We start from the raw sequence: 12,911 nt of genomic DNA, 5'->3' as shown, positions 1-12,911 counted from the left end.
GAATTCAGGCATAAGCTCAACCTGGCACTTGAACTTCAGTTCTTTATAATCTCCTGTCCCGTCAATTAGAAACAATTTTTAAATAGCACAACCACAAAATGCACCCTCAAAATGGTCGGAGTGGTTAGGGTGGTGACCTGCATTTTCTGGGAGGGGGCGGTCCTGCTGGTCGGAGTGGAAGGGAGGAGCCTCCGCCCAGCCGGACCCGGGGCGCTCTCCAGGGTGCTGAACGCCACCGTGGCTCCGCCGGCGGGACACGGGTGCAGCCTCGCCCGGCCGCCCTCAGCCCTTCCTTCCTCTTCCCGCAGGTTCACCCAGAACCTGTCCGTGTTCAGGCGAGACGTGGCGGAGGTTCTGCGCGGCGACAGCGGCGACGGCGGCGCCGAGCCCTGCGGCCTGGACATGATGAGCTGACACGGCTTCTCGGGCGCGGGAGCGGCGGCCTTTCCGAGAGACTCGTGCGGCCGGGCCCAGGACGGCGCGGCCGGCCAGCCCGGGGAGATCTATTTTTCAAAACAAACAGCGACAAGAGCCCTACCTTTTTCTAAGTCCAGCCTGATTGTAAGAATTTATACTAGTGCAGATTCATTCTATGTAAATTCATTCTTCGCTCCGAAAAAGCAAGAGTGTTTTCAGCCTTTCTATAAAAACGTCCTTATCTTTGTTCTTACAATGCTCCGCAGCGGTGTATTTAACCAAAGAACACAATAAACCACGTTTGCGCCTGAGTGTGGACCCGCTCACGGTCCTTCCGTCAGAGCCGAGAAGTGTCGGCGACGCGGCCTCCGCCGCGCACCCCAGAGGGAGACAAAGCCCGCTCGGTCCTGCTGCGTGAGCAGTTCGTTAGGCGTCTGGGGGGCGGCACGGGGGCCGCCGGCCGTGGGCGCCGAGCACGGGCCTGGGAGCGCTCGGGAGCCTCCACGGGGCCGCACAGCCCCCTCCGCCTCCGCGGCATCTGATAAAGCGGAGAGACAGTAACACAATTAAACGGCTTACAAACAACGTTTGCTCTGCACGGGCATAAATCTGCAGCGCTCCGGTCTAGGAGAATTAAGCTGTGCGATCACTGCCCGCAGAGACATTTCTTCAGGAGGAGCCAGGCCACGGGGTGGGGCGAGCACCCCGTCCTCCCGCCTGTTTAATCCCTACGAGACCCCGAGGGCGTCGCACGAAAATACCGGTTGGAGGCAGCTCCACCTCCCTGGGCCGTCCAGGACAGCCCCAGGTACCCAAGTGCACATCTTGGGAGGCTGGGGAGTAGTGGGCTTCCGTCCCTCCGCAGAAACGCGTCCCCGGTGGGACGCACCCCCAGCACAGGAGGGGCCCTGTAACCAGGCTGTCCGTGGGGGGTGGCTGCCCCCGCCAGGCGGCCATCCAGTCTCACTGTCTTGTCTTCACGGTCCGGGCTGGCAGGAACCGTTGGGCCCTTCACTTCTGGTAAGAAGACGGGAGGCATCGGCCTTCCTGTTGGACAAGAAGTCAGTCCACAGAACCCCGTTTTCATCTCGTTCCTCAGACCAGTGGCCGCGGGAGCCGCTCTTGAGAGCGGAATTTGGGAACAGGCTCGTCACGTAAAGGCAGAGTCAGCCAAGTTGACCTCAGAACGCCTGTCTTCCGCGCGCCGGCCCGGGAGACCGGGGGAAGTGTGTTCTGGATAGGGCTGCTTCCGGTGTCTCCTGGGCCTTACCCTGCATTTCCTTCGCAGTGAGAAACACAGAGTTTTTCTGGAGGAGGCAAATCCTGAGCTTTATAACACATCAACTGAAGAAGCCCCACTTGAGGAGTTCTGTTTTTTCAGGGACTTCTTACTGCACGTTCACCCCACAAAAAAAAAATTGCTTCATCGAAGGCCTCTGCCTGTCTGGCTCAGTTTTCTCTACAAAAGCCTAGGACCCGGAGGCACAAAAGCATTTGCAGTAAAATGCTCACGAGAAAATGACAGCGTGCACTTGCTTTTCCTCGCCACACTGCCAGAGGTCAGCGGCTGGGTCGCAGCAGCTGTGGAAGGCCCCTCCGCCTTGGCCTTGGAGAGCTGCTCTCCGGCCACTCGCCAGGCCAGGCCCGCCCCACTGTGGCCCAGTGGCAGCGGGGCCTGCCCATGGGCTGGACTCGGGGCATGCGTCCAGGCGGCGCACGCAGGCTGGAGCACGGACCCGGCGGACACTGATGGAGTGTCCACCGTGCCCGTGACCTGTGTTCCCTCCCTCCCTCCATCCTTGAAACAGCCCCGGGAAGGTAGACCCCATTGTCCCTGCCAGTGGGAGGAGGACACCAAGACCCCGAGCTGGCACACAGCTCTCATGGGTCCCACCGCAGGGCCGGAGCCCGGTTCGGCCTCGCCTCCAGGGACTCGGGGTCTCTTCCGAGGAAGACAGTGGTGAGCTGAAACCAGTTACCGTGTACGTCCGTTTCCATTTGTTTTTCGGGACTCGGATGCTTCCCAGCACACCCCAAAACGTAGTGGCTTGGAACGACGGTGGTTGTGTCACAGTCCTGGGGGCCACGGAGTCCGCAGCCAGGTCCCCTGCTCCGGGGGCGCCCAGGCCTCAGGCACGGTGGGCAACCGGGGCTGCGATCATCAGGGGGCTCGCCTGGTGAAGGACCTGCTTCTGCAGCCACCGGCGGCTGGCAGCGGGGGTCCGTCCCACGGGGACTGGCGGGCTGGGAGCCCAGCTCCTTGGCAAACGGGCCTCTTCACGGGCAGCTCACGCGGCAGCACCCCGCTTCAGCGGAACAAGCGGGAAAGAGCCGGAGGGGGCAGCGGCCTGGGAGTCACAGCCTCTTCCCACCCGGTCTCCGCAGGGGCGCCGTCACTCCGCTCCGTCTGGTCCCTAAGACCGCTGGCACCGGCTCACACCCACGCTGGAGGAGGGCCGAGGGCGTGGGTGCCAGCAGGCGGGGGCTCTCGGGAGCCATTTTCAGAACCGCCCACCGCACCTCTTACCGGCCGGTGCTAGAGAGGTTGCGTTTGGCTGCGAGCTCCTCCCTCTGAACCCGGAAGGGAACCCTGATTTTCCTTGGAGGGCTCAGTTCCATTCTGCACCCTTCCTGAGGGGAGAAGAGGGGGCGGGGGAGCTGGGGCATTTCGGGGACACATCCTGTGCGCTCGTCCCCCAACCAGTGGGAACCTGACCCCTGACTGTGCCCCCCCACACCCCACCCCGCCTGCCAGAGTCGGCCTTGGCAAGGGACACAGTCTCCCAAGGGTCCGACGAGCATTCGACGGCACACCCCACCTTGCGGGGCCGACCCCAAAGAGCAGCGGCTGGATCTGCCACGTGCTCCATCGGGTCCGGGGTGTGTCCGACTTGCTCCGATTCAGCGGCGGGAGGGGGGAGAGAGGGCAGACAGCGTGGGGGGTGGGGGCCTCTGCGGGCGCCCCTCGTCCTCCTGGCGAGAATCTCGTGTGCGGACACGGGTCGCTCGTGCACACGGGGCCCCGCGCCCAGCCAGCTGCCCCAGCAGACACTCGGGCGAGACGCAGTCTGTAGGTATTTTTTTGACATGGCTCATTTTGTGTCTCCAACGCTGACTTCAGAACCTAACCCTCGAGGAGGCTGTATTCTAGACGCTTCCATTTTTCTGTGCCTTCCCGTCAGGCCCCTCCAGGGTGGGAAGATGAGGAAGCTCAGGGCCCCAGCACTGCGTGACGATCTGAGAAGCCCGGAAAGCTCTGGGCCCAGCCCCCGAGCTCCCTCCCACGCTCAGAGCGCCTGTGTGGCGTCACGGTTCCTTTGCACGCGCCGGAGGTTCCTTTGCACATGCAGAACCGTCCTGGCACGTGGCCACACGCTGAGATCAGTGACTAGAGGAAGCACCAGTCGAGAGCTGAGCATGAGAACAAAGGACAGGATCGCTTTGGAGAGAGAAACTGGGGAAATCGTGCATGGAGGGGGGCAGACGGGGCACCAGAGAGCTCAGCTCCGGTGGCGGCGAGGAGGGGATGGTGCCCCCGGCGGGCAGGGCAGGGCAGGGCAGGGCAGGGCGGAAAAGGAGAGGACGAAAGTTCCGAGACAAGCATTAACCGATTGGAACCACTCTCCTGTGCTGCGCACACCTGCCCGGCGCTGTGGAGAGCGGTCTCATTGAAATTTAATGCTTCCCCATCAGAACGTCAGGTGAGTGTCCTCTTCCCCATTTCAGGGGTCGCAAAACCGAGTCTGGAAACCTGGCCGAAAGCCACGTAGCTAGAAAGTGGACGAGCCAGGATTCAAAGGCACGTCCGCCTGATCCAGAACTCGTGTTTCTTTTCTGCCTGAATCCCTTAAACTAGGTCTTCACAGCCAGGCTTGGGGAAAGTTGGGGGGTGAGGGGCAGGGGGTTGGGGAGCAGGGTGATCTGGAACCTTTTGGGGCTTGCCCCCCCCCCAAAACAAGGCCAGTCCAGTCCCTCGGCCCCCGGTGTGGTGTGTCTGTGGTTTCTGCCACCCATTCCTCCTCCCCCATGAACTTTATAAAATCATTCTGAGACTTTTTAATGTTTTATTGAGGTGTAAGTTTATGATGACAGCAAACCTTTCAAACTACAGCAAGAGTAACCTGCCTCCTTGGCATATTAAAAAATAATGTTAGTGTCGATTTTTACGTCTCACAGTTCGGATTGCTGATAAGAGCGCTTCCCTGACAAGATTCTTTCTGAGGTTTACAGAAAGCGTAATAAAATATGTAAGTTACATTTCCACAAACAAAAGCTATAACATAAGTTATTTATAAGTGTGAGATACCAACAGTATCACGATAAATAAACCATAAAGCGTACCTGCAACATCCATCTTAATGTAATTTGCCCAACAAAAGTGTTGAAACGAAGTCAAATTTAGTGGAGAAATCTGTCAGGAAGAGAGGAAAGTTGCAGAACGCAAGACGGGAGAAGTGGCTGCTGGGCGGCGGGAGCGAACCCCAGGGCACGTTCTGGGGTTCGCAGGCCCCACAACGGCCACCGAGCGCGCCTGCCCTCCGTGCCCGCTCACGCATCGACCCACCCCCGCCACCCCGGACACGCTGCTTCTGCACGGGGCCCTGCTCACACACACACGCCCTCTGCGTCCTCCGCCAGCCTGCCTGCGGGGAAAGGCCTCTCCTCCCCTCCCCCTTCTCACCGCACACCCTCTTCTAGCCCCCCGACCCGGGAGCCAGCTTTCTCGGGCTGCTGCCCGGGCGCACCCCCAAGGCCAGGGCCCCCGTCTGACTCAGCATGCGAGGATCCTGGAAAGCATGCATTCGCTCATTCATTCCCCCATCACAGAGAAAGCTGGGCGCGAGACGAGTCTCCGTCCTCGGCTGGTGGGCAGGATAAAGAGGATCTTGGATCCAAAGGCAATGATGAAAATCAACAGGGGTGAAGCATTCTGGGCAGTGGGACTGCTGAGGGGGATGGGCCGAGAGGCCTTCGCTGGCCCGGGGCTTCAAGGGTGGACGGGCACCAGCCCGAGAGCTGGGGGAAGTGAGCATGCAGCGGAGTGCCGGCCAGTTCCCGGACACACTTCTGACCCCTTCTCCCCAGACCCTGGGCTGGGTCCCAGGACGTGGCGTCGAATGCCGCAACACTGTCCTGCGTTAAAGGGGCTCCGAGCCAGCGGGGGAGACAGAAGTGAACCCCACCACAGCCAGCCCTCACCCCACCCCTGGGCGACCCTCCGCTAATTCCTCTCCCCACTGGGTCCTGGGACTCAGAGTCCTTTCTACCCGCTCCCGGGGGGAAAGTGGGGGATGTGGCATAAAGGAGAAAGCATGGGCTTTGTCGACAAGACAGCCCCGAGTTCAAATCCCAGCTCCAGCCTTCCCAACTGCACGCTTCTGGGAAAGGCCTTCAGTCCCTTGGACCCGCTGTCCTTTAAGCCTCAAGGAGCACACAACACCCAGGGGGCTTCGCCTTCCTCCAGCTGGCAGAGTCTAGGGCCCTGCCAGACCCCCCAGGAAGGTTCTCCCCCCAGCCCACCCGCAGGAATGGGGGGAGCGGGGGAGGCAGCGATACCGAGCCCAAATGCATCAGACCGCTCTGGATGGGAAAACGGAGGCCCAACGCTGGGGCGTGGTTCAGAAAACTTGAACAAGCACTCAGTCGTAAATATTTACTGAGCAAATGGATGAACGAGCGACCAATTTCAGCAGGTGTCTCTAACTGGGAGACTCCGACCAGGGTGTGGGCACCGAGACTGGGCAGGCGGGCGACCGGTGGCTCGGCACGTGCACCGAGTTACTCGCCGGTGTCTTTGTCTCCGGAAGTTGCCCGTAATATTTTCATCCATCTTTCAAATAGGGTTGCTGATCCAAACATGTTTAGGAGCCCTGATTCCATCTCTGCCCCACTTCACAGACAGGGAGATGGAGCTCCACCCAGCACAGGAAGTCGGTGGGAGAGCAAGCCCCTTGCACATGCGTCACTGGAAATTGCAGCGCCCTGCCCGCCGGGCCTGAAGCCCTCCCCTCTCCTATCCAACCCCTAGCAAGGGCTCCACCAGCTCTGCCCTTTCTCCCAGCTTCTCCACAAGGAAGTATCGAGGATACATTGTATCCCAGAAGTCCTTCTGGATGCAGGACACCTGGCCCCAGGTGCCCAGGTCTTAGCATTGTGATTTTTCATGTGGGTGAGAGTGTTCAATTGATAGCAGATGAGCAGGAACAGCAAAATTACAATCTCAGGAACACCAACTACGCATCAAAACATTCTTGGCTAAAAAAAAGTGCCTAAAAGTCCATTTATAGCCTTAAATATGTTTACTCAAAAAACAAGAAAGATTGAAAACATGAACTAAATGTTCACTTCTACAAAGAAGAAATTAATTGATAAAAATAAATCGAAACACTCCTGAAAGATGACATAAAAAAGAAAATAATGAAATAAATGTCTTTGAAGACCCATGAAATGGACGAACCTTTGGCACGGAAGACCACAAGGCACAGCGGAGCAAGGCTGGGAGTGAAATGCAGACGATATTAGCTCAGATTCACATGAGAGTTTCAAATGAGCTGAATATTTCCACGGGGCTATAACAATGAGTTTGGAAGCTTGGATGAAATGGACAATATTCCGGGCACTGGCTCCCCAGTCGGAATGTGCCTCAGAATCGTCTGGAGGCCTGGTCACATCGGATTGCCGAGCCCGACCCCAGATTCTGATCCGGTGGGTCTGGGCTGGGGGCCAAGAGTGTGCATCTCTGACAAATTCCCGGGTGCTGCTGCTGCAGTGGCAGTGGCTGCTGCTGGCCCGGAACGCACCCCGAGAACCACTGTCCCAGGGGTCGTGACTGCCCCTTTTGCCCCTTCCTGGCAGCTCTGCCCAGTCTGGATTGGGCAAGACGGCATTTGCAGCCCAAAATGCCTACTGCTGGGTGCCAGACACCCAGCGTCTCAGGCAGGTGCAGGGAGGCGGGGCCCTTCCCTGGCCAGGCCCTGAGCTGGTATTTCCACCTGGAAGAGCTCCTGCAGTTCCAGGATGTTGGTGCCACTGCTCTAGTCCTTGGGGAAACTGAGGCACAAAGAGGACCAATCATTCCTCGAGACCACACAGCTGGGAAACAGAGGCACACATGCAATTCTTTAGCACTGGGCCACTCTCCATGGCCTGGGACCGGCTTTGCCCACACCGCCCACCCCATCTCCCTAGTCCTGTGCCCACAGACCTGCGGGGTGGGACTTCTTATCCCAGTTGCACCCGCGGGCAAGTGGCCAGGACAGGCCCGGAACCCAGAGCTCCGGAAGCCAGAAGGGAAGCAGGTGAGGCGCCAGGGCCAGCTCCCGAGGTGGGGGCTGGGAGTCTCGTAAGCACTGTGTTCTTCAGTTCCCACATCAGGGAAAAAATGGGACCAGTAACAGCCTTTCTTCACAGGGCTCTGCTGAGACACAGGTGCAAGGCCACGTCCCACCCGGCACACACCAGGGTCCCAGCCACCTCCAGTGGCCTCGTGCTGTCCTAGGCATCCAAGAACGGACAGCGGTCCTCACAGGCACTTCCACGGGCCCGGGGTGGCGGCTGGCTGCACAGACACGGAAAGTGGAGGGGCCGTGAGAGACCAAAGCACCCCAGCACCACAGTGCAGGCAGCGCCCGGATTAGAAGCGGGGGCGTCTGCTGGCTCTGAAGGTCTCTGTACCCTGGAGGGAGCGGAGGAGGGCCCACCTTAGGGGGCCTCCTGCTTCCCACGCGACACGGAGGTTCCACAAAGGGCGGAGACTGGCCCAAGGCCACACAGCCAACGGGGTCGGCGACCTCACTCAGGCACCTGGGGCCTCCCCCCCCCAGGCCGCCTCCTGCCCTTCCTCGGAGACTGACTCCACTGGAGGCAAATATCTCTCTCTCTGCAGGATGCTGAGCCTCCGCAAATACAACTGCAAACAAATAAACAAGAATCCTGAGAATCATCCATCAACTATCTCGCTGGGGTGGGGGGCGGCGGCGAGGCGTGGGAAGATGGCGGGGAGCAGCCGCTCAGCGCCTACTGTGTGCCAGGCCCTAAGCCCGGCGCTCCCGGCCCTTTCCTGCCCGCTCGCGATAATCCAGCAACGCACGCATTGCGTTGCCCTTTTTGCAAAGAAGAAAACCAAAGCCTAAGGCAGGGGAACACTTGCCCAAGGTCACTCCACTAGGAAGTGGCCGGCCCCAATTTAAACTCGTTTCTGGCCAACCGCGCGTCCCACCTCTCACCAGGTCCGCGAGGCGGGGAGCGCCGGGGAGAGGCCTGGCCAAGGGTGTAGCAGTCAGTTTGCACCTAACAATTCAAGAACCAGCGGGTAGAAAACGACTCTGCGTCTCCCCTAGGGGGGACAGGTGAGGCTGGCGCGGGGGGTGACGGCCCCGCGTGCGGTCGGGGCCACAGTGCCCCTCGGCCTGCCTGGACAGCCCCCGAGGGCCGCGAGCGAAGCGCGGAGCGGTTCCAACGCGCAGGCTACACTGGAGCGGGAGGAACTCGCTGCTCTCGTTACCCGGAGAAACCCCGCTGTCTGCTCTAAATATGAGCCACTCCCGCCCTTGCCCCTTGGGAACCCTAGGTCCCCACACCTGCTGCGCCACGGGCGGGTCCCCACGAGCGACCAACAGTCCCGTCCATCTTGCAACGAACTTCGAGGGGCCGGACCCCCTCTCCCCACCGGGCGACCCAGGGTCCCTAGCCCAGTCGGGCAGGGCAGGCGTGGGCACCTCTGAGTCACTCCTCGGTCCTCCCGGCGGGAGCCAGGGAGTGTCTCCAAAGTGGTCACGACGCCGCGGCCGAAAGCCAGGAGGGGGCGAATTCTGCCCACGCGGGTCGGTGTCCTCGGCAGCGCGGAGCACGCTGCGGTGCTCGCGTCACCCCGCGCGCAGAAGCGCGGAGCTTGCGCCCTGGGGTGCGCCCTTTTCGTTGCTCCGGCGGCGCTGGAGTGTCCGAGGCGCTTCGGTGGATCTACCGCAGAGTCGTTCCGGGGTTGCGATTCCATTGTAACTGAGAGGATTCACAGGGTTCGGCTTTTGCTCAGATGAAAAAAAAAAAAATTTTGGAAGAAAACCGCAACCCCCCTCAGCCAAGGACAATTTCACCAGCAAAGCGCCCCGACCGGCCCCGCGCTGCGGCGGGGAAGCGGCCCGGACCGGGAGGAGCGGGGAGCGTCTGCTAATTGCAGCTTCGTTAGATTTCGTGTTTGGGAGGCTGCGGTTCGGGCGCTAATATCCGCCGCCCATTATCCCAGCTAATAAATTTGACCTATTGTTCGTTTGTTAAAATGATGTCACCTTGGAACAGTCCCTAAGCTCCTATTTCCATGAATTAGGCCGTTATTGAAAGCCGGGAGCCAATGGGAGGAGAGAGGCTTGTTGATCGCAGCCAATGGCTGCGGCGGGAGAGGAATTAGCAGCGGAAACTCCAGGTTCGGTTCAAGAAAGATGACACAGAGCCTGTCGGGCCCGCGCACTCTTGGCAAAGTTTCAGTGCGACGAGAGGCGCCGGGCGCTCCATGGCCGCGCCGTAACGGGGACCCAGCCGCCTCCCCGCCCAGCCCAGCCCAGCCCTTCCGCCCGCCCAGGATGGAGGCGCCCGCCAGCGCGCAGACCCCGCACCCGCACGAGCCCATCAGTTTCGGCATCGACCAGATCCTCAACAGCCCGGACCAGGACAGCGCACCAGCCCCGAGGGGCCCCGACGGCGCCAGCTACCTGGGAGGGCCCCCGGGGGGCCGTCCGGGCGCCACATACCCGTCTCTGCCCGCCTCCTTTGCCGGCCTCGGCGCGCCCTTCGAGGACGCGGGATCTTACAGTGTCAACCTGAGCCTGGCGCCCGCCGGCGTGATCCGGGTGCCGGCGCACAGGCCGCTGCCCGGAGCCGTGCCGCCGCCCCTGCCTAGCGCGCTGCCCGCCATGCCCTCCGTGCCCGCGGTCTCCAGCCTGGGCGGCCTCAATTTCCCCTGGATGGAGAGCAGCCGCCGCTTCGTGAAAGACCGCTTCACAGGTGAGCAGGGCGGGCGAACAGGCGCCGGGCCACGGCCCTCCCGGGGCGGGAGGCACCGCGCCCAGTGAGCTCCTCTCCGGGAAACGATTCCGGAGGCCCAAGCGCGGCGGAGGCCCCGGCGCCCAGGGATCCGGGGCAACGGCAGGGGGAGGAGAATCAGGGAGTTCGGGGAAATAAGCCTGTGCCCAGGGAACAGGGGGGCACCTCCCAGGCGGCTTGGTGCCGCTGGGAACGCGCGCGACCAACGACACAGCAGAGCATTCTGCGCCCCACCGGGCGGCGCGGGGTCTGCGTGGGGCCTGAAAGGCAGTGGAGCTGGGCTGGGCCTCAGGGGGCCTCGTGTGTCTCCGCAGCGGCGGCAGCGCTCACGCCCTTCACGGTGACCCGGCGCATCGGCCACCCCTACCAGAACAGGACGCCGCCCAAGCGTAAGAAGCCGCGCACGTCCTTTTCTCGGGTGCAGATCTGTGAGCTGGAAAAGCGCTTCCACCGCCAGAAGTACCTGGCCTCGGCCGAGAGGGCGGCGCTCGCCAAGTCCCTCAAAATGACGGACGCGCAGGTCAAGACCTGGTTCCAAAACCGGAGGACCAAGTGGCGGTGAGAGAGGCCCGGCCCGGCCCACCTTGCGCCTGCCCTTCACCCGCCCCACGCCGCAGGCTCGCGCTCTGCCCGTCCCGCGCGCTACCCCCACCCCGCCTTGCCCGGGCCGCGCCTTGCCCCCCACCCCACCCTGCCTTCGCAGATTTCCATCTGCCTCCGCTCCTTCCCGCCGGCCTGTGTTTCTCTCCCCACTCTCTCGCTCCCCGGCTTCTCCTCCGTGGCCATTCCTGTGTCGCTCTCTCGCGCCTCTCCAACTCTCTGCGTGTTTTATTCTGTCTCCTTCGCTCTCTCGGTTTCCTCTCACCTGCCTTCCCCAACACCCCGCCCCCCACCCCTGTCTCACTCCCCTTCTCCCTCCGCTGGTCCTCTCGGATTTCCGACAATCCGTGCGGACTCCACGTTCCCCCTCTAGCTCCCCATCCCGACTCCAGCCCCGTGTTTATCCCATCCCTGTTCCCATCCAACCCGTGAACGGCGAAGCGGTCCCGAAAGAGGGGTCCGAGACAGGGCCTGGGAGAAATGGATAGGCCGACCCCTCCCGGGAACAGCGCGCGCGGGTGGTGCAGAGCCAGCCTGCCCACCCGCGGAGCCCAGTGAGTTCCCGGCTGCCTGCCGCAGGGCCAAGTCCGTTACACGCACGCCCAGCCCTTGTCCCACAAAAGAAACAATCTTTGTCGTTGGCAAAGCCACAATACCCGGGCGTGCAGGTGGGCAGCGGGCGGAGTCCCCTCCCGGCGACCTCCCGGGGCACAGCAAAAACAAGCGACCCAACCCAGTCCCGGGACGCGCCCGCCGGCCGCCGGCGTACAGCACGGGCAGGGGGCAGGCGGGCTCTGCGCCTGGAGACTCGCGGCTGGCCTGGGCTCCTGGGAGGGCTGGAGCCCCGCCGGCGGCTCCGCGGGGCCGGGTGCATAACGGCGCTGCCCCTCTCCCTCCCCCCGTGCAGGCGGCAGACGGCGGAGGAGCGGGAGGCGGAGCGGCAGCAGGCGAGTCGGCTCATGCTGCAGCTGCAACACGACGCCTTCCAAAAGAGCCTCAACGACTCCATCCAGCCGGACCCGCTCTGTCTGCACAACTCGTCGCTTTTTGCTCTGCAGAATCTGCAGCCCTGGGAGGAGGATAGCTCCAAAGTCCCCGCCGTCACCTCTCTGGTGTGAGCCACCAACCCGCACGGTCGCCACGGATCGCCGCCTCCCCGCGGTGGGGCGCCTCGGGCCCCCAGCCGGGCTGGGGGGGGAACCGAGGCCGAGAGGGGTAGGGGCCGCCGAGCTCGAGAAGGCCCCGGGGGCGCGACCGCATCCCCGCGGGCCGAGGAGGGGGCTGGGCCCGGGCTCCGCGCGGCTGCACAATCCGAGCCCCCGCCCCGCGCCCAGTCCCGCCCCAGGCCAGGGCCTGACAAAGAAAGCGCCTTACGTTTCTCCGCCCCACGCCCGCATCCCCGGGCCGGGCGCCTGTATTATACTTTGTACTTTTGCCCAAACATGTAAATAATAAAAGTTTCGGCTTTTTTCCCCCCCCAAACCGGCCACCTGCTTCCCCCGCGGGGGCCTGTGGAGGAGGGGCGGCCGACCAGGTGGTGGGGGAAGAGCCAGTGGCTTGGGGCAAGACTGCGCTCAGGCAGGGTCCACTTCTTTCCGTTCCTTTTATTTAAGTCGTTTTATTTAATAAAAAAAAAGTTAGCTATTTCACTTAACGCCGCTTTTATTTTGTTTTCGTTCCAATAACGCTCGCTGACCCGCGGCCTGCGCCCCACCCCTACGGCGGTAGAGGCCCAGCCGCGGTGTGCGGGGCGCGTCTCCTTCTCCAAGGCTCCTCCGTACGCGCCTCGGCTCAAACCCCCGCCCGCGCCCCGCGGAGGATCGGCGGTGCAGGTCAGTGTGCGCCCGCCGCGCGCAGTC

The 12,911-nt window shown here is 62.2% G+C and overlaps 2 protein-coding genes across 3 annotated transcripts in view; both read left to right on the top strand.

Moving 5' to 3' along the window:
- Positions 1-718, top strand: part of RANBP17 (RAN binding protein 17) — a 227,730-nt gene extending 227,012 nt beyond the window's left edge. For both annotated transcript variants that reach the window (XM_045823997.1, XM_045823994.1), the window contains one exon: positions 309-718. In XM_045823997.1, coding sequence (XP_045679953.1) covers positions 309-414 — 106 coding nt within the window. In that variant the 3' untranslated portion in view covers positions 415-718. The remainder of the gene's footprint in view (positions 1-308) is intronic.
- A 9,259-nt stretch (positions 719-9,977) lies between these two features.
- Positions 9,978-12,170, top strand: TLX3 (T cell leukemia homeobox 3). Its single transcript, XM_045829300.1, has 3 exons — positions 9,978-10,413; positions 10,767-11,010; positions 11,960-12,170. The coding sequence occupies exons 1-3, from the start codon at positions 9,993-9,995 to the stop codon at positions 12,168-12,170; spliced, it is 876 nt and encodes a 291-aa protein (XP_045685256.1). The 5' UTR covers positions 9,978-9,992.
- Positions 12,171-12,911: the final 741 nt, after the last annotated feature.

This window comes from Phyllostomus hastatus, unplaced genomic scaffold (genome assembly GCF_019186645.2).
Source record: "Phyllostomus hastatus isolate PE091 unplaced genomic scaffold, TTU_PhHast_1.1 phas_contig_150, whole genome shotgun sequence".
Taxonomy (NCBI): Eukaryota; Metazoa; Chordata; class Mammalia; order Chiroptera; family Phyllostomidae; genus Phyllostomus; species Phyllostomus hastatus.
Note: the sequence above shows the minus strand (reverse complement) of the source record. Positions and strands in the feature narration are given on the sequence as shown.